Source organism: Podarcis pityusensis, assembly GCF_964106645.2.
Source record: "Podarcis pityusensis genome assembly, chromosome: 14".
Classification (NCBI taxonomy): Eukaryota; Metazoa; Chordata; class Lepidosauria; order Squamata; family Lacertidae; genus Podarcis; species Podarcis pityusensis.
Window position 1 is genome coordinate 40,603,189 of NC_138039.1, and position 23,697 is coordinate 40,626,885.

General features: G+C 43.1%; 1 protein-coding gene across 4 annotated transcripts in view; it reads left to right on the forward strand.

Moving 5' to 3' along the window:
* CEP152 (centrosomal protein 152) overlaps positions 1-5,110 on the forward strand; it is a 45,568-nt gene extending 40,458 nt beyond the window's left edge. For all 4 annotated transcript variants that reach the window (XM_080980244.1, XM_080980243.1, XM_080980242.1 and 1 more), the window contains 6 exons: positions 548-718; positions 1,335-1,425; positions 1,509-1,609; positions 1,881-2,037; positions 3,191-3,294; positions 3,818-5,110. In XM_080980244.1, the coding sequence (XP_080836370.1) occupies positions 548-718; positions 1,335-1,425; positions 1,509-1,609; positions 1,881-2,037; positions 3,191-3,294; positions 3,818-4,770 (1,577 nt within the window). In that variant the 3' untranslated portion in view covers positions 4,771-5,110. The remainder of the gene's footprint in view (positions 1-547; positions 719-1,334; positions 1,426-1,508; positions 1,610-1,880; positions 2,038-3,190; positions 3,295-3,817) is intronic.
* Positions 5,111-23,697: the final 18,587 nt, after the last annotated feature.

The window sequence follows — 23,697 nt, forward strand, 5'->3', positions numbered from 1 at the left end:
CTCCTTTCTTTCAGAAGTTTTCATCTCCTCAGCTAAGGTACCTTTTATATCCTTTCCATGGAACAGGGAGGAATCTTTAAGTGACCAGGCTTAACTGAAAGATTGGTGAAGTGTTCTCTGTCTATTAGATACTTCATTCACCTCGGAACAGAAAGAACCTTCACAGTAAATGTCAAAAAATCATTGCCCTTCAACAAGGTCAGGAATGGGGAACCTATGTTCCTCCAGATGTTGTTGGATTCCAATTCTGATGGAACATGGCCAGAGGCCAGGGATGATGGAAGTTGCACTTCTACAACATCTGGAGGGCCATAAATTCCACATAGCAAGACTCCAAGAAGCTGGGAAGCATAGAATAAACGTGACTCTGGTTGGTCTATTAGCTGATTTCCTTCAACTAAGTAAGATATATAGGCACTAGAAACCTGTTGTAACCACACAGAGGTTCCAGAAAAATACAAGAAAACAGTAGTTTCTGGCCTCAAATACAATGGCTACCAATCCACGTTTTCTAGTTTTCTTAACTTTTTGTGTTGATTAACTGCAGATTTGAAATATAGGAAAAGAGATCCCTTGACCCGAGAAGACATTTGTTGTGAGCACTGTCGCCAGCAGCTGGAAAGAAAGGAAAAAGAATGTCAGGATTTGAAAAAGAAACTTGATAAAGCTTGCAAGCACCTCCAGCTTGCAGTCAAAGCAAAGTCAGAGCAGTTCCAAGGTTTGTGTTCTTATTTGTCAAGGTAGAATTATTATTGGACTATACCAGTGATGGCCAAACTCGGCCCTCCAGATGTTTTGGGACTACAACTCCCATCATCCCTAGCTAACAGGACCAGTGGTCAGGGATGATGGGAATTGTAGTCCCAAAACAGCTGGAGGGCCAAGTTTGGCCATCACTGGACTATACCATCTCCAGCCAACACTGGGTATAATAGGAGTTGCAATCCACTGGAGTCATTTTCATAGAAGTATACATCCCCAGGTGGATGAGGTCCTTTCTCGGGTGCCACAATCCAAATCAAATAAGTTATAAGACTATGAAAGAGAAGACACAAGTTGATAATGTTACAGTGTCTTTTTAGGGTGAAGTGTTCAAATCTTCTTCCCTCGCAATCCCACTGCATGTTCCATTAGTATACTAATGGTTCTATTTGACATAAATTTGAAATGCCTGGGCTGCATGTTTCTATAGGGTTTCCGTAAGTTTTTACTCAGTTCTATATAGAATTCTGGCAATGGTGCCAAATTAAGATAACAGAAAAATTCCACACTGATTCCTATTTAGATACCCAGTTAAATTAACAATGTGTAATATTTTTGTTCTGTACTTTTAGAAAATGAAAAAATTGTAGAGGCATTAATGGAAGAAAACTCCACAATGAAGGACAAACTTGAGGATTTGAAGTTGGCCAACGGTCCCCCAAGGTAGTTAAGAAAAAGAAGAGTGATTTATGGGTGCTTGAAACTTCATACTCAGTTTGTGTACTGTGTATTTTGTGTGCTTATAGATCATCGTCAGAGGGGAGTGTCTCAGCCCCTTGTTCCTGTGATGGAAAAGCCTTGGAAGAAATGCGTTTTCAGTATATTAAAGCAGTGGGCAGAATTAAGAGTAAGTGCTAAAGAAGTTCCTTGTAGTTCAGTAACTAGTTTCCCCCATCTGCATGCTTTACAACACAGTAACTGAGGCAAATTACCAGTAAGACTGAATGGCTGCAGTGTGGGTCCCATAATCCCCTGTCTTTTCTGCACGATATATCCTCTTACTATGTTTCATAAACATTGATCTTTTGTTTGTATTATTGAATATTCACTTCTGAAACTCCAGTTGTGTCTCTCTGGAGCATAAATTCTTTATTTAATTTATACCATGCTGTTTATAGGTGACATGCTTCGTTACATACATGAAAGTAAAGAGAGAGCCGCAGAAATTATTAAAGCAGAAGTTTTAAGAGAACGTCAAGAGACAGCCCGGAAGATGCGCAAATATTACCTCATTTGTCTTCAGCAGCTTTTGATTGATGATGGAAAGCATGATGGGTGAGGTATTTCTAATTGTATTAGTTGAGAAGACAACATTTTTCATAGACTTGTGCTTGAGATCCAACACTGAGTGAGTCGGCTTGTGCTCATTTAGCAGGACATTCTCTTCCTTTCCTCTTGCCTGCACCCGCTTGGCCTCAGCCCCAACCCCGAGTTAGAGGTTTGCACAGCCTAACTTTATGGAAAGTACCGTATTTTTCCATGTATAGTACGCCCACCATGTATAATATGACCCCTATTTTTTTGGACTGCAACAAAAATTGGGGGGGGGGGGGGAATTGCCCAAAGTTGTTGAGCTTCTTTTGGGGGAGATTGCCCAGAGTTGTTCAGCTGGGAGGGGGGAGCACCAATCGCTCTACAGCCTTGCCACAGCAACCAATCACACGCCCAATTGCCGTGGCCAATCTCCTGCTGGTAGCTGACGCCAATTGCCCTTCCCCCTCTGCTATCCGTGTATAAGACAACCTGCAATTTTTGCCTGTTAGTTCTAAGAAAACAATATTGTTTTATACCTGGAAAAATATGGTATTTTTAATCTTGCTTATCAATAATGGTATTATTAGTGACAATACTCTCCAAGTATTGTCTGCCAAGCAGAAATAGGTTGCTCAAAGCACCTGTGGAATTTACCAAAGTTGTTATCTCGCCTGCTCTTCATGAGAAATCCTCTACTTTCTGCTTTTCAGCTCATTGATTGAGAGAGGTAATAGCTGCTCTTCTAGCCTGCACTTGGACAGATCACAGTTCATGAGCTCTGCTCTCATCTCTCAGAAATCCCATCCTGTCGTATAATTATTTTATACAATAGTGAAGAATTACGCAGATATCCTTAAATCATTCAAACTTTAAAGCTACGAGGGAATCTTTTGAGTAGCCAAACCTTGGAGAAACCTTTCTGTGATATATATATTGTCCACAGACAGCTTTCCAGGTCATGTGGCCAGCATGACGTGTGTGTGTGTGTGTGTATGTGTATATGTATATATATATAAGTGGTCACTCTCTTTATTGAAGTGCTCACTCACTCTCTTTTTGTCGTAACTTCAGATGGCTGGAATGGCCCTTGTAATTTGCTGCTCTAAAACAGTTGTCAATCAGATTAGTCCAGAAAAGGGTGGACTTTTAAGACCTCTTACTGGTTTTCCTGCAGGCCTGAGAAGAAAATAATATGTGCTGCTGGCAAACTTGCTACAATGGCTAAAATATTAGAAACACCTGTTCGTAATGCATCCCAGAGCAAAGTTACCCACTCAGGTACAGTAACATGAAGAATGCCTATCTCCTGGTTTTTTATACATGTCATTTGCTTATGTAGTGAGAGAAGATGTTTGCTTGTGTGGCTTATAGTACCTTCAATTGTGCCTTCCGTATATGTGAAGCACTTTAAACTCATTGAAGGAATTCTTTTTAAAATATATGTGTTTGTTGATTTTTTGAGGATACAGCTGTAAAAACTTAATAAGATATAGAACATCTTCGATGTTAAGAAATAAATATGGACCGATGGGTCAGAGTTTACATAAAATCAAATCAGATCAGAAGCCATTATTGGCAACAACAACAAAATCAGTTGATTGGGGAAGGGGATAGTCTGAGATGTGTCTAGGCCAAGCGAAAAGAGTCTGTCGGTGGAGGCAAATACCTCCCCTGCATAGTGATGCACGAGTCATTGGAGGTTTCTATAATACACTGTTGTTGGCTATAAAAAAACAATTCCTCCAAAACAATTACATGCTTGATTTTAATTTCTTTTTACTTTCCATTCCACCTTCTGTAGCCCAGTCACAAAATTCCAAGCTGCTCTCTGAGGTTGAGAAACCTCAAAGAAATTATATGCAACAACCCTCACCAACCCTAGTAGAAAACCAAGTTCATGTCAAAAAACCCAGTAACCCCGCTACCCAGAAACGTATACCTTGCAGCTTACAACAGCAGCTCGATGCTGAAACCCACTCAGTTGCAAATTCCCATACCCAAGTTGGTGGGAGAGCTTTTAAACAGCTGGATGATACATCACTTGGTGCTGTATCAGTGGTGGCATTCAATGAAGGTGAAAACGTAGGCAAAGGTCAGTGCCATGCAGTCAGTGATGCTACGTTCCAGAATCGTTCCTCGCGGATTTCTCAAGCAAAGCTCCAAAACATTCATCCAACTAGCGGAACAGGAGATAGCTCTGACTCCAGAGCAGCTTGTGTAAGATTTAAGAACCTAAATGAAAGACCAGTTGTTACAGAACTTGGATGCACTCAGGCTTCTAGGCATCAGAAGTCAACTTCTCAGAAAACTCAAGTCTTTGACATTCAGGAAACTCCAGAACGGGATGAAGGATGCTCTTCTGATTGGAGCTTGGTCAGTGAGACTTTACACATGGATAGCGGTGATGTGTCTCTGTATCCTCTTCAGAAAGCACATTCCAGTGCACCAGGAGAATCCCACCCCAAAGAAGATAGTTCTGGTTTTTGTCTACAACCTGGTGGCCACAAAGACAAGACAGGTGTTACAAAGAGCCGAGACATGGGCTGCAATGAAAGCCATCTGGCTATGAATACTAGCTGTGTACCATCTTTGAAAGTGAGCAAATTAAGCCCTGCCAATCCCTATCTGAGTGGTGCAATGTGTTCAACAGCTGGGAAAAGCTATAGCCTTCTGAATTCAAGGAAACAGACACAAGATGTTTTGGCTTTTCAACAAGATAGTGGCTTTGACAGCCCACATATCAACTTTGATTAAGCATCATGGACTCTCTGGACAGTCTCACAAAAGAGATACTTAAAAATATTTAAATGAAAGCTGTGGAGGAAGCCTGTTGTGACAGTCTTGTGAGTGTTTTTTTCCAATTCTTAACTTTCCCTTTTCGACTGTTACATGAACAGACTGATCATAAATATTTATGCAGGTTTGGGATATGTCTTAGCTATCTGACTTAGACTGTGTATAGTGTGTGTGTGTGTGTGTGTGTGTTGCGTTTTGCATATGAAATTATCTATTTTTATACCTCAAGATTAGTGTGCAGTACAGTGCAAACTTCTTTAATTTATATGGCAATAAAACTGACACTTTGTGATCCGTATGCACAATTGTCATAGAACTTTCTTCAAAGTTGGGGGTACCTTTCATTTATTTAGTACATTCATCACCCTGAGAGAGAGCTGGCAGACATAAGAATTCCAGGGCAGTCTTCCAGCCAGCCAGTAGCCAGACCCAAACCCACTTAGCTTCAGCAAAGTTAACTATGTTATGCACCTTCAGACCATGCCCTGTATGTGTGAAATGCCAGGACATGGAATCTTAAACATTTCCTTTCAAATATGGAATGTAAAAAAACACCTGACATTAGCAAACTCCAATACCTAGAGGCACATGAGTGCTATTGGGTTTCTCCTTCCAGAAACAGCACAGCTATGATCTACATGGAGGAAACTTCCTCAGGAAGCAGATCCTGGCCATCAATTAAGCATTGAGGAGATGCCCAAAGTTCTTGTTGATGAGATTTCATTTATGGTATACCTAAGGTCCAGTTTATGTGTCCGTGTTTTTGTCACAAAATGCCCAGCAGTCAGCACCAAGCTGCTTTATCATATAAACAACAGTATGCTTAATGAGAAGGCAATGTGTTTAGTTAGCTGGTTTGCACAGAACATTAAACCATTGGGTTTGTTTTTTTAAAAAACTGGTTTAATGTGACTATGAGTGTGGTGGTGCACAATATACAGTGCTCGCTTTGCTCCTTTCCTACTCCTACTTATGCCATACCAGTGGGAAACAAGGCAAAAACAAGTGGTATGCTAAGGGAAAAACCTGGGCTTATTGCTTGGAGAGAAATGAACCACAAGCTCAAGTTCAAGCATCACAATAAGCTTGTTTCCCAGTGACTCAGCAGAAGCAGGGGAAGAGCACAGCATTAACTACATGCACCAGCACACTGCTAACTTGTGCTAAACCATAGTTCATTTTAAATATGTTATATTATCAGGTGCTAAGTGCCTCTAGCCGGACTCGTGTGGCGCTGTGGCTTAAACCACAAAGCCTAGGACTTGCCGATCAGAAGGTCGGCGGTTCGAATCCCCGTGACGGGGTAAACTCCCGTTGCTCGGTCCCAGCTCCTGCCAACCTAGCAGTTCGAAAGCACGTCAAAGTGCAAGTAGATAAATAAGTACCTCTCCAGCGGGAAGGTAAACGGCGTTTCCGTGCACTGCTCTGGTTTGCCAGAAGCGGCTTAGTCATGCTGGCCACATGACTCGGAAGCTGTACGCCGGCTCCCTTGGCCAATAAAGCGAGATGAGCGCCACAACCCCAGAGTTGGCAACGACTGGACCTAATGGTTAGGGGTCCCTTTACCTTTTAAGTGCCTCTAGCATCATATCAAAAACCTTTTGAATGGGACTTTTTCTTCCAGGTGTTTTTCACAGAACAGTAATTTTTGTGTTTCATATCACAAAATGCCACTTTCCAGGTACTGGCTTTCTAAACTTCCAGCATGAAATAAGTGGCATAGAAACCTATTTTATATGTGCCTTTAAGCAAATTTTATCACTCAGAGTTGATTGCCCAGTGTTGCAATGAGGACTACCATTGAAGTTTGTGGTGTCAAGTGTGTAGTTAAGGATCCAGAAATTATGGTGTATCTGAGCTTTTCTCCTGCTATGCAGAGGAGGAAGAGCCAATGAACTAGTCTGTGTCAGTTGTTGACATTCCTCTGTAACTATAATGGAAAAGAATCTGCAATAACCCTCATCAAATTCCTAAGCAGCAGAATGGTTTCTTGAACAGAAGTTGACACACAACCAGTCTTAAGGAGGAAACTATGTTAAAAAGATCTAAACCAGTTTCTAGGTTCCATGGTACAGATGTACCTGTAGAAATTAGTCACATCCGGTTATTACAGGTATATATTTGATTTCTCCAGTAAGAGGAGCAATGCTGCCATTATTCAATCAGTGTTTCTTTTTTATATTAAAAAACCCCAACTGCAGTTCTCTCTCAATCGTTTGGTGCTACTAAAGCCACTAACTGGTGTAAATACAGTTTGTTCAGTTAAACTAAAAGGTGTGAGGTTTTAAAAAAATGTTCATGGTTTAATGGCACTCTGCTCCCACCTAGTGGATTCTTTGAAACATAATTCCTGAAAGCGTTTGAACAGCACAAGTAAGTGATGACGCGTAACCAGTTTCAAGATTTGTATGCTGCAGGAAAAGGAAATAATCTGGGGCACCATCCATCACATCACATGTGTCTGCAACTCCATCTGACTTTTCCACAGCCCCTTTGCTGTTGTGAGAGAAAAGGTGTGTATTTAAGGACTCTGTATATAGGAAGCATTTGCCTACAAAATACCCCCCAATGCCCCTTTCCATCAGGTACATTACAAAACATGGCATGCCTCCAAGCAATTTGCCATTCCTTTTTTATATCCGTTTTTAAAGAAAATCTGTATCCTGCCTTTCCATGATAAACAGTGCTCAATGCAGCTTCCTGTATTAATAAAAACAATTCAGTGTAGAACAATACATTAAAAACCATAAAAATGCAACAGAGTCAGACACACAAACTTATATCTTCAGTTAGGAGCCAACCTAAATAAAGCTTGCCCTAACTGTAGAAAATAGAGAACAAGGGGGCCAAATAAACCCCCAGGAAATGGGAGTTTGGCAACTAGGGTGTGACCACAGAGGAGGTCCTCTTATGCATCTTAGCTAGTTTTGGAACAGTCATTATTGAGTCTGAGAAGGGCCTCGCCATCAGATACTAGGGAGAAGGCACAAATAGTATGGGAGGAGGTAGTTCTTTGTATCATTTAGGCCTTTTATAGGTAATCACAGCACTTTGAAACCCTCCCAGAAAGGTACTGGCATTCCAGAGCCACCATGGGAACATAAATTTATGTGATGCAAGATATAAAGTTTGTAAATGAATAATGACACATGCAAGATTCCCAGCAGAAAGTGGCCACTCTCCATCTCAACCTTGTGCATTCTTACTTGTGTTTCTGTAAATTGTATGGCCTTTCCTCAAGCTTCTTTCCATACCCCGTGGCTTCCTATGCAAAAGTATTGTCCTTTAGCTAGAGCTTCCATTTCTGTGGAGGAAGCCACCATTATTGGATGCTGTTGGAAGGACTTTGCTGTAACCCACAACCTTCTGATGATGTCTTCAACTGAACTCCTTCCTTACTGTTGTCCTTATAGCCAAGAAAGCCTTCCTTTTAGCTGTTGCCCTTGCCCAATTGATATGGTGCTCCCACAGTAGTCTGGATCATGTGATTCCTCTGGCAATGGTTTCTCTCTTGCATGATGCTCTAGGCACACTGTCAAGGAATTGATGTTGGCTGAAGCCTTTAAAACTCCACTCAGCAACTACTTTAGTAATTTAGAGAAGATGGATGACCTCCCAGCAAGTGCCATCATCAATGCCGCCACTCCTGTTATGGGCTGGTAACCAAATCAGAGGGGCCTGATTTGGTTTTGGGTCCTACAGTTGCTGATTCTTACTTGGCATGGATTTAGAGCAGTGTGGGAGCTACTAGAGTTGAGGGTATATTTAAAGGGGCCTTAAGATGAGAACTAGCATATATCAACACATATGCACAATTGAATGAGGCTAATGCTGTTTGTTTACTTCGTTGAGTCTAAAATCTACCAATTTTAGGTTTCCTTTTTCATAGCTTTACTCTTGAGAATCAAGAATTGGTGCAAAGAGCCTTGTGTAAAGAGATCACCGCGTAAAACTGCTATACATGTGGCAGCATAAAAGCTGTTTTCTCTGGTGTACCTTTTGTGCAGGAAAGTCAGTCTGCGGAGCGAAGCATTAGATGCGTCCAGCGGTTATAGCCAATCAGGTGTATTGTTCGCATTCTGGGCATGAATTCTTTACCACCCGGTTAGTGGAATCTATGGCCATGCTCCACAAACATTTTGCTGGTTCACCTGAAGAAAAAGGCTGGAAGTGGGGAAGGGCTGCAGAGAGAAAGAGGCAGGTGGGCGAAGGAGTAAAACGCACCCCCAACCTGAGAGAGGGTGTGTCAGAAGGAAGATGAAATAATATTGATTTATATAGATTAGTAATTTTGTATTAATGTAACTTATGTGTATGTAACTATTTTTGGTAATATTTTGTTTAAGTTGTGTGTTGTTCAGTTTTTTTGTACGCTGCTTAGAGTTATTTTAATATTAAGCACTATAGAAATTCAATAATCGATAATCAATTTCTCCTACAAATGTGCCTTTCTCTATCACCACTTTGCCTGACTCTTTGCTGTTGAACATGTAGGATGGTATTCATGTAAGTTTTTCTCAGAGTGGATTTGTTGAAACTTATGAGCATGACTTAAGTTTGGTCCATTATTTTCAGAGGAGCTCCTCTAGAACTTAGTTGAATATCAGCTGCAGTTCCTCCCTCAACTTCTGTTAGTTTTAAAAATAAAATGTGTTTCTAGTCCCTCACGTGTTATGTAATAAGGAGATTAAATATATGCATAGTTAATTCATAAAAGTTTTAAGTTGGCTGTCTTCTAGCTAGATCTGCTCTTCTTAGCTTTAATTCTTCTGGTTGTGATTGAGTGTTTTTCTCCCATGTTGAGAAGCTTCAGCCTCTGGCTGTTTGCCACCTTTTCTGTTATTGCATGGTTCTTTTCATGAACCACATAGAAGTTGAGTGGGAGTAGAGCAGGTGCTCTGGTTTGCTGCAACCTCATGAGGAACACAAAGTAAATCTGCTGTTCCAAGCTACAGAAGACTTAACACTTATTCAGAAGTGTGTGTGTAGGACTGCAGCCTTAATCAGAGTGTTTAGCAGTAACTGGAAGTCTCAGTGGGTAAGAGGGGCCCTTTCTCAGCCCCACATTCAGAGATGGGTTACCTGTAGCCCTCCAGATGTTTCTGGACTCCCAACTCCCAGAATCTTTTACCATTGACCATGCTGGTAGGGGCTGATGGGAATTGGAGTCCAGTAGTCAAGAATCATGGAGGTTGAAGTGCAGGAATCTGGAGGGCTGCAGGTTCCTCATCTCTCCCTTACTTGGTCATATTCAAGGCCCTTTCTCTTCCTTCCCCCCCACAATACTCTTAACATAAAAATCCAGCATGGAGGAGGTAGGGCAGAGAACCTGATTAGGTTTAGCTCTGAGTACATTTAGACCAATATTGTGGCAGGGTATGTTTCCCATTGCATATTTCAAGTGCTGGTTGCTGTAATTCTCTTCCATGCCAAATTATAATATTGTTGTTGAGTCATTTAGTCGTGTCCGACTCTTTGTGACCCCATGGACCAGAGCACGCCAGGCACTCCTGTCTTCCACTGCCTCCCGCAGTTTGGTCAGACTCATGATGGTAGCTTCGAGAACACTGTCCAACCATCTCGTCCTCTGTCGTCCCCTTCTCCTTGTGCCCTCCATCTTTCCCAACATCAGGGTCTTTTCCAGGGAGTCTTCTCTTCTCATGAGGTGGCCAAAGTATTGGAGCCTCAGCTTCAGGATCTGTCCTTCCAATGAGCACTCAGGGCTGATTTCCTTAAGAATGGGTAGGTTTGATCTTCTTGCCGTCCATGGGACTCTCAAGAGTCTCCTCCAAGCACCATAATTCAAAAGCATCAATTCTTCGGTGATCAGCCTTCTTTATGGTCCAGCTCTCACTTCCATACATCACTACTGGGAAAACCATAGCTTTAACTATACGGACCTTAAATTATAATATATTGATGTCTAATAGGCAAAGCTCTTGCAGCCGAAGCACAACATCCAAAGCTATGAATTGGTTTGGAAGGCACATAAAATGGAACGTGACCCTTCATATTGGAGGTGATAACATCTGAAAGTTGCACCATGGAGAGTCTCTGCTCCAGAACCGCTTTTTATTGTTGTAACTACTAGAATGAAAAGAAATCTCCATGTGATCAGTCCACACCGGGTTGTAAATGAAGGTTTACATCAACTATTGCCACTGCAAAAAATGCCACCTTGGACATGTGGAGGTTGGGGGTGTCTATAGCCTATGAAGTGGTCTTCCACAGGAACGTGTTTTGAAACGATCTGTGTTGACAAAAATTGTTCCTCAGCTCTGTTACACATGACCTATAGAATTGGAGCAGTACAACTCACAAAAAAATGTTCACGTGCATGGAATGGAGTGGACGTGAACAAGAGCTGTTCCCAGAGCGAGGTGGGTCCATTGTAATTCCTATCCTCCGAGACCATGGATATTACTTAAGCTACATCAGTAGGACACTCCCTTTGAACTGAAACATCTCATTAGCAGGGGACTGATTGGGGCAGAGGAGAGAGACAGCAACGCCTATTCCCACAACTGACATGTTTTAAGGAATGTGAGCTTTGATTCTGCAGCTGCCGCTCCTCCAATCATCAAGGGGTTTTGCAAGAATGAAACCGAAGGAACTCCCGAGTTCATAGCTCCAACTTGGCTGACCCACATTTTATTTGTACATCCATTGGGGGGGAAAGAAGAATTCCAGATTGCTCAGTGCACCAACCCAGCAACAAGCAATTTATCCCAAGGTACGGCACAAACTTAACAGTTGTCTTGCTCTGAAAGATATGGGCACTGTGATTTGTGTATGCCAGTGCAAATTTTAAATGGTTGACTTGGAATACAGACATTACTTTTATGTATGATCATGGTGGTAATTGAGGAAAGGGAATCTGAATTATCTTGATTATTCAAAATGATCAGATTTTGAACTCAGAGAAATCAAAATTGGTGGGGGTAATTGCTTGTCTTTCTGGAAAATGTCACTCACAGCAAAAGCAATGAGTCTTAAGGAATATAAAAAAATTGCTAGTCTTTTTGAGTTGCCTCAGTTTTCACTTTTGCTGCCACATGACTGCTTCTATGAAAATTAGTAACAGCAAATACACAGTGGAAGCAGACTAAAAATCTTTTACATAATAGAGGAAGTACATGCTCCTTGCCTACACGTCTCCAGTATAAATGGGCTTATTGGGATTAGCTTTGTGGGATAGCAGATAGATTTTTGGATTTAATGTGGGGTGACCTAGCTTCAAATTCCTGATCTTATTAAGCTTAGGGCCGTACCACACAGGATGAAGAAGATCCAGGGCTGGCTCTACTGACTTTTTGTTTTAACTTCTGAAAATCACTGCAGAGGGCTCAGAATTTGACTGGAGCCCTCAGAATTTGACTGGTTACAAGCTCCAGAGTTCCCTGGGAAGAGGGGTTGATTGATAACCCACTCTGGAAACTGACGCGCTGAGAGGGAAATGGGGGTATCCTAACAACCTCCAGCACCCTTAAGATACTGGAGTTCTCTGGATTATTTGAGGAAAGCCACAGAGATTTAAAGTGGTATGATACAGCTTTATGTGTATACTGTAGTGCAGATGGAGCCTTTTCCTTCACAAAAGGATTAGATAACAATAGAATCATAGAATCATAGAGTTGGAAGAGACCACAAGGGCCATCGAGTCCAACCCCCTGCCAAGTAGGAAACACCATCAGAGCACTCCTGACATATGGTTGTCAAGCGTCTGCTTAAAGACCTCCAAAGAAGGAGACTCCACCACACTCCTTGGCAGCAAATTCCAATGTCGAACAGCTCTTACTGTCAGGAAGTTCTTCCTAATGTTTAGGTGGAATCTTCTTTCTTGTAGTTTGGATCCATTGCTCCATGTCCGCTTCTCTGGAGCAGCAGAAAACAACCTTTCTCCCTCCTCTATGTGACATCCTTTTATATATTTGAACATGGCTATCATATCACCCCTTAACCTCCTCTTCTCCAGGCTAAACATGCCCAGCTCCCTTAGCCGTTCCTCATAAGGCATCGTTTCCAGGCCTTTGACCATTTTGGTTGCCCTCCTCTGGACACGTTCCAGTTTGTCAGTGTCCTTCTTGAACTGTAGTGCCCAGAACTGGACACAGTACTCCAGGTGAGGTCTGACCAGAGCAGAATACAGTGGCACTATTACTTCCCTTGATCTAGATGCTATACTCCTATTGATGCAGCCCAGAATAGTTTGTCTTAGTCATGAACTCATAACAGTGGCTAAGATTAGTGTAGACTTGAGCTTTGAACTTACTTCATTTTAGACTTTTATTGAAACATGGTTGGGATATGCATACGCATGCACCCTCACGGACACCCCACACGCTTTCATTAGGCTGTTTTGGGACTACAAATCCCATCACCCCTAGCTAACGGGACCAGTGGTCAGGGATGATGGGAATTGTAGTCCCAAAACATCTGGAGGGCCAAGTTTGGCCATGCCTGCATTAGGGAATAAATATCTGTACTAGCTTGAGGTTCACATCTCTTTTCATCTACCTTCTGCAGCAGGTGCCTTCTGTTTTAAACTTGAAACGCTTGCCAAAAACATTCCTATGCTACCAAGCTTAGACAGGCAGTTAAGAAAACACAGTTCCATAATAGCTAATGGTTTCTTATTTTAATTTTTAAGTGGTTTTATTGAATACAGATGTTGTGAAGTTTTTTTAAACGATATAGTGGTATTATATTGTTTTCTAAATAAATATTAAAAAACCAGCAAAAGCATTTGCATGTTATAAAGCTATCTATCATTTTATATCATAAGTTAAAACTGTAGCAACACACACAGCAAATCAATTCAAATCCAGTACAGCTACCAGCTGTGATAAATGTCTCCACTTTGTTGTTGTTTAGTCGTTTAGTCGTGTCCGACTCTTTGTGACCCCATGGACCAGAGCACGCCAGGCACTCCTGTCTTCCACTGCCTCCCACAGTTTGGTCAGACTCATGTTTGTAGCTGTCCAACCATCTCGTCCTCTGTCGTCCCCTTCTCCTTGTGCCCTCAATCTTTCCCAACATCAGGGTCTTTTCCAGGGAGCTTTCTCTTCTCATGAGGTGGCCAAAGTATTGGAGCCTCAGCTTCAGGATCTGTCCTTCCAGTGGGCACTCAGGGCTGATTTCCTTCAGAATGGAGAGGTTTGATCTTCTTGCAGTCGATGGGACTCTCAAGAGTCTCCTCCAGCACCATAATTCAAAAGCATCAATTCTTCGGCGATCAGCCTTCTTTATGGTCCAGTTCTCACTTCCATACATCACTACTGTCTCCAGTTAGAAGGCTTGTTGAGAGAAGAAAGTCTTCAGCAGGTGCTGGAAAGACAATAGATTTAACAGAGACTCTGGAGAGCCACTGCTTGCCAGATTACAGGAGAGTGCTGTGCTGGGAGGATGGATGATCCGGCCTGATAGAAGACTACGTCCTATTTAGGCATTGCCATCATGACCTGCTGTGTCTGATGACCGCCCACCTGGCAGGTAAGGTCTAATGTGGAAATTCTTCCTTTAAAATCTTGGACAGAGAGACAATGTCAATATAGTTTCTCCCATGCTAACCCCTGTAATGAGCTAGAGTTCAGGTGCAGCTGGAGGAGGGACAGGTCTAAAGCAGATTTAAAGTATAGCTGGGCTGAAACCAAGCTTGGCTTGCATTCTCCCTGCTGTTGAGACATTGCTGCCTTGTTACTACACTTTCCTCCTCGAATGTTATGTGCAAATTGTCTTTAATATTGCTCTCTGCTTTGAGAAGAGAGGTGAAAATCTGATTATAAGAAGCTGCCTTATGCTGAGCCATACCAACTCAGTAATATCTATATACACACTGACGCAAGTCTTTTTCAGCCCTAATTAGAGAGGCCGGGCAGTGAACCTGTGACTTTCTGCAGGCAAACCAGATGTTCTGCCACTGAGCTACAGCCTATTTAATCCTCAGATACAGGAATAAACCAGCCAAACTGTTAGCCCTTCTTTTTAGTCCAATTTCATCTTTTCCATTAGTTACCTTGGTTGCTGGATAGCCTACAGTGGTACCTCGGGTTACATACGCTTCAGGTTACATACGCTTCAGGTTACAGACTCCACTAACCCAGAAATAGTACCTCAGGTTAAGAACTTTGCTTCAGGATGAGAACAGAAATCGTGTGGCTCAGCGGGAGGCCCCATTAGCTAAAGTGGTGCTTCAGGTTAAGAACAGTTTCAGGTTAAGAACGGACCTCTGGAACGAATTAAGTACTTAACCCAAGGTACCACTGTATTTAAATGTGTTTTTTTTAAATATATATACCGGTATATAAATATAACTATATATAAATAAGGACTAGCCTTGAGAACCTGCCTTTTAAAAATAAATCACCTCACAAAAAAAACAACAACCCTGTATTCCATGGCTGTTGCAACTATCATAAATCCTTTTTGACAGAAAAGATTTTCTGAGCTTGTCTTTTTGTTTGATATAATCTTGGGTGATGGTGGTTTTTTTAAATGGTGAAAAGAATTCAGGCTGCAATCCATACCCACTTTACCCAGGAATAAGCCCTGACTTACTTCTGAGCAGACAAGTAAACCTTTGTGCTGTAGATACTAAATGATGGCTGCACAATAGCTTAAAACAATGAAAGTTTAATATTCCCTTTCAGCATATAAACTGATGACCCTTCTTTTTATTTTATTTTTTAACGTACAAAAGAAATTGATGAGGTGTTGCATAGTTCACCATATTAATTGATGGGCGGTCTACACGTCTGCAGCATTATCTCACATATTGTAATCCACATTGCTGCAGCAATGAGGTAAGGAACCAGCTAAATACATAATCACAATTGTCCCACTAGACACAAAAAAAGTCATGCGATTCTAATTAAGGTTGGATAACTCTTCAGCAGCTGAAGGAAGGTTCTGGCACAGATTTGAGAAGGGTTAGCCTAAATTAATAGAAGTCTCCTTTAAAGTACACCACACAAACACACCCTAAGTGCGCAGTGGTGTGCACATTTACTTGGGAGTGTGTCTCATTGAACACAAGTGTGTGTCCTGCCCTCCTCTTTCCTTCCTCAGGCAGATTTCCCAACAATTCTACTTAAACTCTCCATTGTGCCCATCTGAATGTTTCCACTATGTTTTTCTATGTAGTGCTCTTCTGCAATTCCAATCCACTTAATTAAGGTTTCCACTGGACAACTTCCCGGCAATTTACCAAGTGGTACGCTCAGGGCAGGACTTTGTAGCTGGATGTGTGGACTCGATTTTAGAAGCAGTGTGTTGTATCCCATGTAGGGCTAAGTTAAAAGTCATTTAACAGTATGCTTGCTCCGCAGGCGAAACGGTTTGTGCCAGCAGAATGTTGTTGTGCGAGGGAATGCTGAAGGTGTGGTTCCTTGTTGCTGCCAAATAAGCCTTGTCAACTCAGCAAATGGCCAATGACCTCCTGCATGGTGTAGTGTGGTGTAGTGGTTAAGAGCGGTAGTCTTGTAATCTGGTGAACCGGGTTTGCGTCTCCGCTCCTCCACATGCAGCTGCTGGGTGACCTTGGGCTAGTCACACTTATCTGAAGTCTCTCAGTCCCACTCACCTCACAGAGTGTTGTAGAGGAGGAGGAAGGGAAAGGAGAATGTTAGCCGCTTTGAGACTCCTTAGGGTAGTGATAAAGCGGGATATCAGATCCAAACTCTTCTTCTTCTCCTGCAGGTGATCTCAGTCATCAAGTTGGGACACAAGGGTTCAGGTGGTCCCTAAGGTACCATGGACCTTTGTAAATTAATACAAGGACCTTGAACCTGGCTTGATAGTAGATGGGCAGCCAATGCAGATGTTTTAACAATGGAGTCGCATGTTGTCAGGTGCCCCCATCAACTGTTTGGCTGCAGCATTCTGCACCAGTTGGAACTTCTGAGCCAGGCTCAAGGGCAACCCTGCATAGAGCACATTCCAGTACAATCCAGTCTCAAGGTTGCTGGTAACTGCTGAACCCTTGTGCCTGGTGGGCAGAGCATGTTGGATACAGCCCGTTGTGTTTGAGTTGACATGGGTGATATGCAAGTTGTATCTTAAAGCTAAAAGTGAAGGTACCCCTGACCATTAGGTCCAGTCGCGGACGACTCTGGGGTTGTGCGCTCATCTCGCTCTATAGGCCGAGGGAGCTGGTGTTTATCTGCAGACAGCTTCTGGGTCATGTGGCCAGCATGACTAAGCCACTTCTGGTGAACCAGAGAATCACATGGAAACACCATTTACCTTCCCACCAGAGCGGTACCTACTTATCTACTTGCACTTGACGTGCTTTTGAACTGCTAGGTGGGCAGGAGCTGGGACTGAACAACAGGAGCTCACCCCCATCGCGGGGATTCATACTGCCGACCTTCCGATCGGCAAGCCCTAGGCTCTGTGGTTTAGACCTCAGCGCCACCTGTGTCTGCTATGTGAATATGGCGTCTTCATGCATCCAGCCTGCCACATGATGGTGCAGTCATCAGGGGCCGATCATACACCTTCAATCTCCTCTCAGCTTCAGGAAGAATCCTGTAGTGTGCAATGTGTTTGTTTTAAGAAATATTATTAATGCATAACCGTTCCTTTTCCACTGACAGGTATTTTATTTGTTTGTTTGCATTTTTGTTATAAGTGAACACTTGTCCGGTAAGTGGATGTTTTCACTCTACTGAAACCTGCAGAAATTCGTAATGCGTGCTTGACTCAAAGGGCTGAAAGGAGTTTTCTACAAACATAAAAATCCATTCATCTCCTTGACAAACTTGTTTATCAAAATAACATGAATGGAATGTCTGCCTCCGCAAGGGTAAACATAATGTACTGCATCACATTTGTTCTGTGGGTTAAAAGCAAAACGTCCTGTGTGTGCAAAGGAGAAACTCTCCTTGTATCTACATGACTGCTCTGCGGGACGTGTAATTTATTCGTAAGTTGAAATGTGGAGTTGAGGGGAGGGAGGAGAGAGAAGAGGCTCTGTCAGTTGGCAAGCTGCAGAAGTCCCTCTCAAAGTTGTCCAGTCCTTCCCACCAGTGATGGCTGGTGCCCATTGGTACTTGGTAGGGTGGAAGGCAGTGAGACCAGACAAGAGTGGAGCCAGAGCTAATGGCAGGCATCTAATACTTGTTGTTTTGTTGTTGTTTAGTCGTGTCCGACTCTTCGTGACCCCATGGACCAGAGCACGCCAGGCACTCCTGTCTTCCACTGCCTCCTGCAGTTTGGTCAGACTCATGCTGGTAGCTTCGAGAACACTGTCCAACCATCTCGTCCTCTGTCGATCTAATACTAGCATTGCCCTTATCATGCTCCCTTCTAAGAAGGCAGGCAGGTAGGGGCTGGCTTGAGGGCAGGCTTAAATTAGTGGTCCACGACCCCCTGGACCTAAACTGCCAACTTCCACTATTACCCAGCCTTTTCTAAATGGATTAGGGAGGAATCCAAGTTGCCCAAGAGAAACCATTCTTCCAGATGTCTTGCTTCTTGAGGCCACCGGGTAACTTAGATTGCGCAATGTAAATGCTTTCTGTCATTTCGACAGATGTATTAAGGAGTTGCTGTTTTGATTCTTCCAGCATTCCCTCAAGTGTTCCCCTCTGCACTCACTGCATTCCCTCTCTGCTCTCCAGTAACCAGATGTACTGTATGTATGATTGCTAACTTAGGGTATGTTGTCCACAAAAGCTTACCATAACGAAAGTGCTGGTCTTTAAGGTGCCACAAAACTTTGGCTTGTATCCAGCTAATTATTACTCGGCATAAACCCGTTGAAGCAAATATACCTAAAGTCCATTAATTTCAGTGGGCCTGTTCTGAGTAGGCCTAACTTTGGCTACAACTGTAAGTCTCGCACAGTTTTAAATCCGATTAGAACAGAAAGTTGGCCAAAAGAAATATAAGTAAGTACCAAAGGAGTGATCTTATGGGGCAGGTAGTTATATATAATATAATCTAAAGAAGTTTTATTAAATAGCAAAACCAGTTCTTGATTCCCAAGGGTAAAGCTATTAATGAAACACGAAACCTAAAACTGATCTCACAGAAAAAGTGGATGTTGGCCACCAGGGTCAACTAAATAAATAAGCACCAGTAGTAGCTGTGCAAATTGAAATTAATTGAAGCTGACCCACCAAAATGAATGGGCCTCAGACATGTTCATTAACTTCAGCGGGCCTACTTTGTGTACAACTAATATTGAATGCATCCCATAGTTTTGTTCAGTCTTAGTTGTTGGTGTCCTCCGAACCAAGTGATATTCTTAACCATCCATGGGGAATCTTTGGCCTTCCAGAAGTTGCTGAATGGTAGCTCTCACCATCCCTGGCCATTGGTCATGCTGGCTGGGGCTCATGGGAGAAGTTGTTAAGCAACATCTGGTGGTCCAAAGGTCCCCCACCCCTGTTCTTCACTGTCAGCATCCATCTAGGGCAGGCATGGCCAAACGTGGCCCTCCAGATGTTTTTGGACTACAACTCCCATCATCCCCAGCTAACAGGAGCAGTGGTCAGGGATGATGGGAACTGTAGTCCCAAAACATCTGGAGGGCCAAGTTTGGCCATGACCCATGCAGGTGTTGCTGGGTTCTAATTCCCAACATGGTCAATGGGCAGGGATGATAGGAGTTGTTCACTCATTCATTTCAGAACACTGTACAATAAAGCTGTATATATTATATTCATATTTGTTATTATATTCATAGCTGATTTTACATAGTCAGAATTGTGGTTCAGGTATCATAAGATCCACTCATCTATCTAAGGATGCCAAGTGTTGGCCTCTCCCCATGCGCTATCATGCTTGTGCAACTTGCCAATCTGAATACAGTCCACTACAATGTCCTTTGCATGCTAACAGGTGCTTGACAACCTCACTTGTTTTTGCAGTGCCCTCCAAGCAGGAAGAGCAACAGCAGAACATGAGATTTAGGAAGCACCCCCTGGTTCAGTGCCAGACGTGGCTGGTGGGCTGTGTGTTCAACTTGGTGGGTCACAAATCATGTAGGCCTTTGCTGTATATATTTCGCCTACATAGGGCAGGGCATCTTGGCAACGGATAGTGTGTGGGAAGTGTTGCTTCTTGTCTATAAAATTGAGCAGCAAACTTTGGAATGTCAGTTTTGCAACACAAGGACTTTTAAAAAACCTGAACTGGCTTCTTTTGACTCTAGACATTTATAATACAGGACCTTTTGAGAGTTTTCAGTATTTTGAAATGTAACGAATTGCGTACAAGCCGAACAGCAAATATTAAGGCTTACATCTGCAAGTGAGGTTTTGCAGTCTTTCTTTGGGCATGGTGAGAGTCTCTCAAATCCCAGAACAAAGACTCTAGCTATGATTCAGGTTTGGCTCTGGGGCTGGTGAAGATGTGGCACAGAAATTAGGTGCACATCTGGTGCTATTAAACACACGGCAGAATTCTGTGTCCTACGTTTGCTCTCCACCAAAAAGCATGGAACAGAAGCAGACACTCAAGACCAGCTCTTGGTTATGGGGAAAGGGCTGTAGATCCATGGGGCAGTACAACTGCGTTACATGCAAAAGGTTGTGTCTCCTTCATCTCCAGGTAGGGAGATCGAGTCCCCTGCCTGAAACCATTGAAAGCCACTTTCTGTCATTGCAGACCATACTGAGTGAGATAGATGAATGGACTGACTCAATATAAGGCACTTCCTATGAGTGGCGCTGTGCGTTAAACCACAGAGCCTAGGACTTGCCGATCAGAAGGTCGGCGGTTCGAATCCCCATGATGGGGTGAGCTCCCGTTGCTCGGTCCCTGCTCCTGCCAACCCAGCAGTTCGAAAGCACATCAAAGTGCAAGTAGATAAATAGGTACCATTCCGGGGGGAAGGTAAACAGCATTTTCGTGTGCTGCTCTGGTTTGCCAGAAGCGGCTTAGTCATGCTGGCCACATGACCCGGAAAAAAATCGGCCACTACTGGACCTAATGGTCAGGGGTCCCTTTATCTTTACCTATGTTCCTAAATGATGCATCAGCTAAGAACCCCATGTTGACCCCCAATATTTTAAAAGTACCTCTGTGTTTTTTTTTGTAAATTACTTTGAGGTTTTCTACGATCAAGTGATATATTAACTGCTAGACAGACACAGAAACTCAGCCCATGCACACAAACTTTTTCAAAAGCCTGTCCCATCATGGGAGAGCATGATTTTTGAAAAGAAGTTGGAACTTCACATTGCAGGGACTTGTTTATGATCACACTGCTGGTCATTGGAAAGATCACAGGATCTTTCTGCCTAATGCTTCTGTTTCCAGAGCATCTAGTTTCCGATTTTTCAGACCCAGGACCTACTGTAACGTAAAACTTAACACAGGGGGGTTTTTTCTTAATTTTTCTACCATACCTGCAGTAGTGCTACCACTGTGACCCACATTAGATCAGACTGTGACATTGGGAAATAAAAAGCATCCCTACTCCTATCAACTTATTCTTCTTTACAAGTTCACACTCCACTCATGCCACATTTTTACTACCTTCACAGCTATGAGAAGTTCCATAGTTCCACTAAGAGTGTCCAAAAGTCTTTTTGGTGGTGGCTCCACTAGTAGCTGCCTGGTTGGCATTGACCTGTGTCAGGGCCTTTTCAGTGGCAGTTCCCTGATTGTGGGATGCCCTTCCTAGTGAGATGTGTCTGTCTCCTTCCTTATTAACTTTTAGGAGGAATTTTAAGACATTCCTGTTTACCCAGGCATTTGATGGATGAAATATCTGTTCTTGGCAACCCTGAGAGAACGGCCTCGGCCCAGTATACCGGAAGGAGCGTCTCCACTCCCGCTGTTCAGCCCAGACACTGAGGTCCAGCTCTGAGGGCCTTCTGGCGGTTCCCTCACTGCGAGAAGCAAGGTTACAGGGAACCAGACAGAGGGCCTTCTCTGTAGTGGTGCCTGCCCTGTGGAACGCCCTCTCATTAGATGTCAAGGAAATAAACAAGTACCTGACTTTTAGAAGGCATCTGAAGGCTGCCCTGTTTAGGGAAGTTTTTAATGTTTGATGTTTTACTGTGTTTTTAAAATTCTGTTGGAAGCTGTCCAGAGTGGCTGGGGAAGCCCAGCCACATTGGGCAGGGTATAAATAAATTATTATTATTATTATTATTATTATTATTATTAGTGTATGTAAATACAAACACGCACCTCCAGAAGGTTGCCCAGAATGGCACTTGGGGCAAAACGGGTTCCCTGCCCCAATTTACAATCTATGGGCTTGACTGTAGGATAGTTTTATGCAAAACTCACCACCCTTTGCTGAAAAGCCAAGATGATACCATTTCAAATACTGGAGGAATGTAACAATATCTTCCCTCATGCTTCCAATAAATTGTTGGCTCTGATCTCTTGGGCGCCTCCTGGTCCCATGGGGAAGGTGGCCTTGTTCACAAGACTGAGCTAATTGCAGTCTGTTGAAAGATTGATCTCATGGGACCGAGTTCAATACATGCCTAGGCCCCCAAATCAGGGTGGGAACCCATGAATTGTGTTGTGCAGTAAATATTCATGGAAAATTGAAGTCTGTTATGCAAGTGAGATAATTGGGACTGACCAAGGGTTTCGAATATCCAAAAGTTAAACCTCCACGGGAGCCCATTGTTCACATACATGAGCATGCATATGGAATAAAACCAGTACTTTGTAAGCTCCCTGGGGCAGGGACTTGAATTTCGCTTATGTTAATAGTAAAGCGCCGTGGACAATTATGGTGCTACGGGCAGGATCCAAGTTAAGGCATTTTAAATTCCTGTTGCTTTAAATGGGACAGCTATTTATTTAAATAAATATATATAAAACACGCTTTTTAAGAATGTCAGACATCAGTAAACGCTGGTTGGTGAAGCATCTCTGCTTTGAAAATTCTGCCTGAATAATAAGAGTTTTTAGAAGATGCCCGAAAATAAGCAGGGATGACTCCTGACGAACTTCTATTGGCAAGGAGTTCCGCAGGGCAGGGTCACAAGGCAGTAAAAGCTCGGGCCCTGGAAAAAGGCTAGCTGAACTTCAGGGTCATGTGGGGCCACTAAAAATGACCCACAAGAAGACCCCAGCAACGGAGGTGGAACATGAGGGATCAGGCAGTGCTTAAGGTTTATGCTGTAAACCACTTTGAGATTTTTATTAAAAATATAAAGTGGTATTTATTTATTTATTTATTTTAAAGGTACTATGAGCCGAAGTTGTTTAGGTCACTGGTCTTCAGCTGGTGGGGTGGACAACCCACTAGTGAGTTGCAGCCTGATCCAAGGTGGGTCACAATAGGTGTGCTACTACCATGCAAATATATGGTAAAAGGTTAATAAATTGGTCCCCAAATACATGGGTTCTGAATCTGCAAAGGTTGAAGATACCTGCTTTAGGTCCCTTAATTACGTACCTGATTAAATTATTAAATCTCTACATTAAAGGTAAAGGTAAAGGGACCCCTGACCATTTGGTCCAGTCGTGGCTGACTCTGGGGTTGTGGCGCTCATCTCGCTTTATTGGCCGAGGGAGCCGGCGTACAGCTTCCAGGTCATGTGACCAGCATGACTAAGCCACTTCTGGCGAACCAGAGCAGCGCACGGAAACGCCATTTACCTTCCCACCGGAGAGGTACCTATTTACCTACTTGCACTTTTGACGTGTTTTCGAACTGCTAGGTTGGCAGGAGCAGGGAACGAGCAATGGGAGCGCACCCCGTCGTGGGGATTCGAACCGCTGACCTTCTGATCGGCAAGTCCTAGGCTCTGTGGTTTAACCTGCAGCGCCACCCGCGTCTACAGTGCCACCCGGATCAATCTCTACATTAGTGGGACTTAAATGTGGCTGCATTGGGCTGGATTTGCATTCTACGAAGAAGTTCGGAGTATGTTCATAAACGTTTAATGTGCATTCACCACA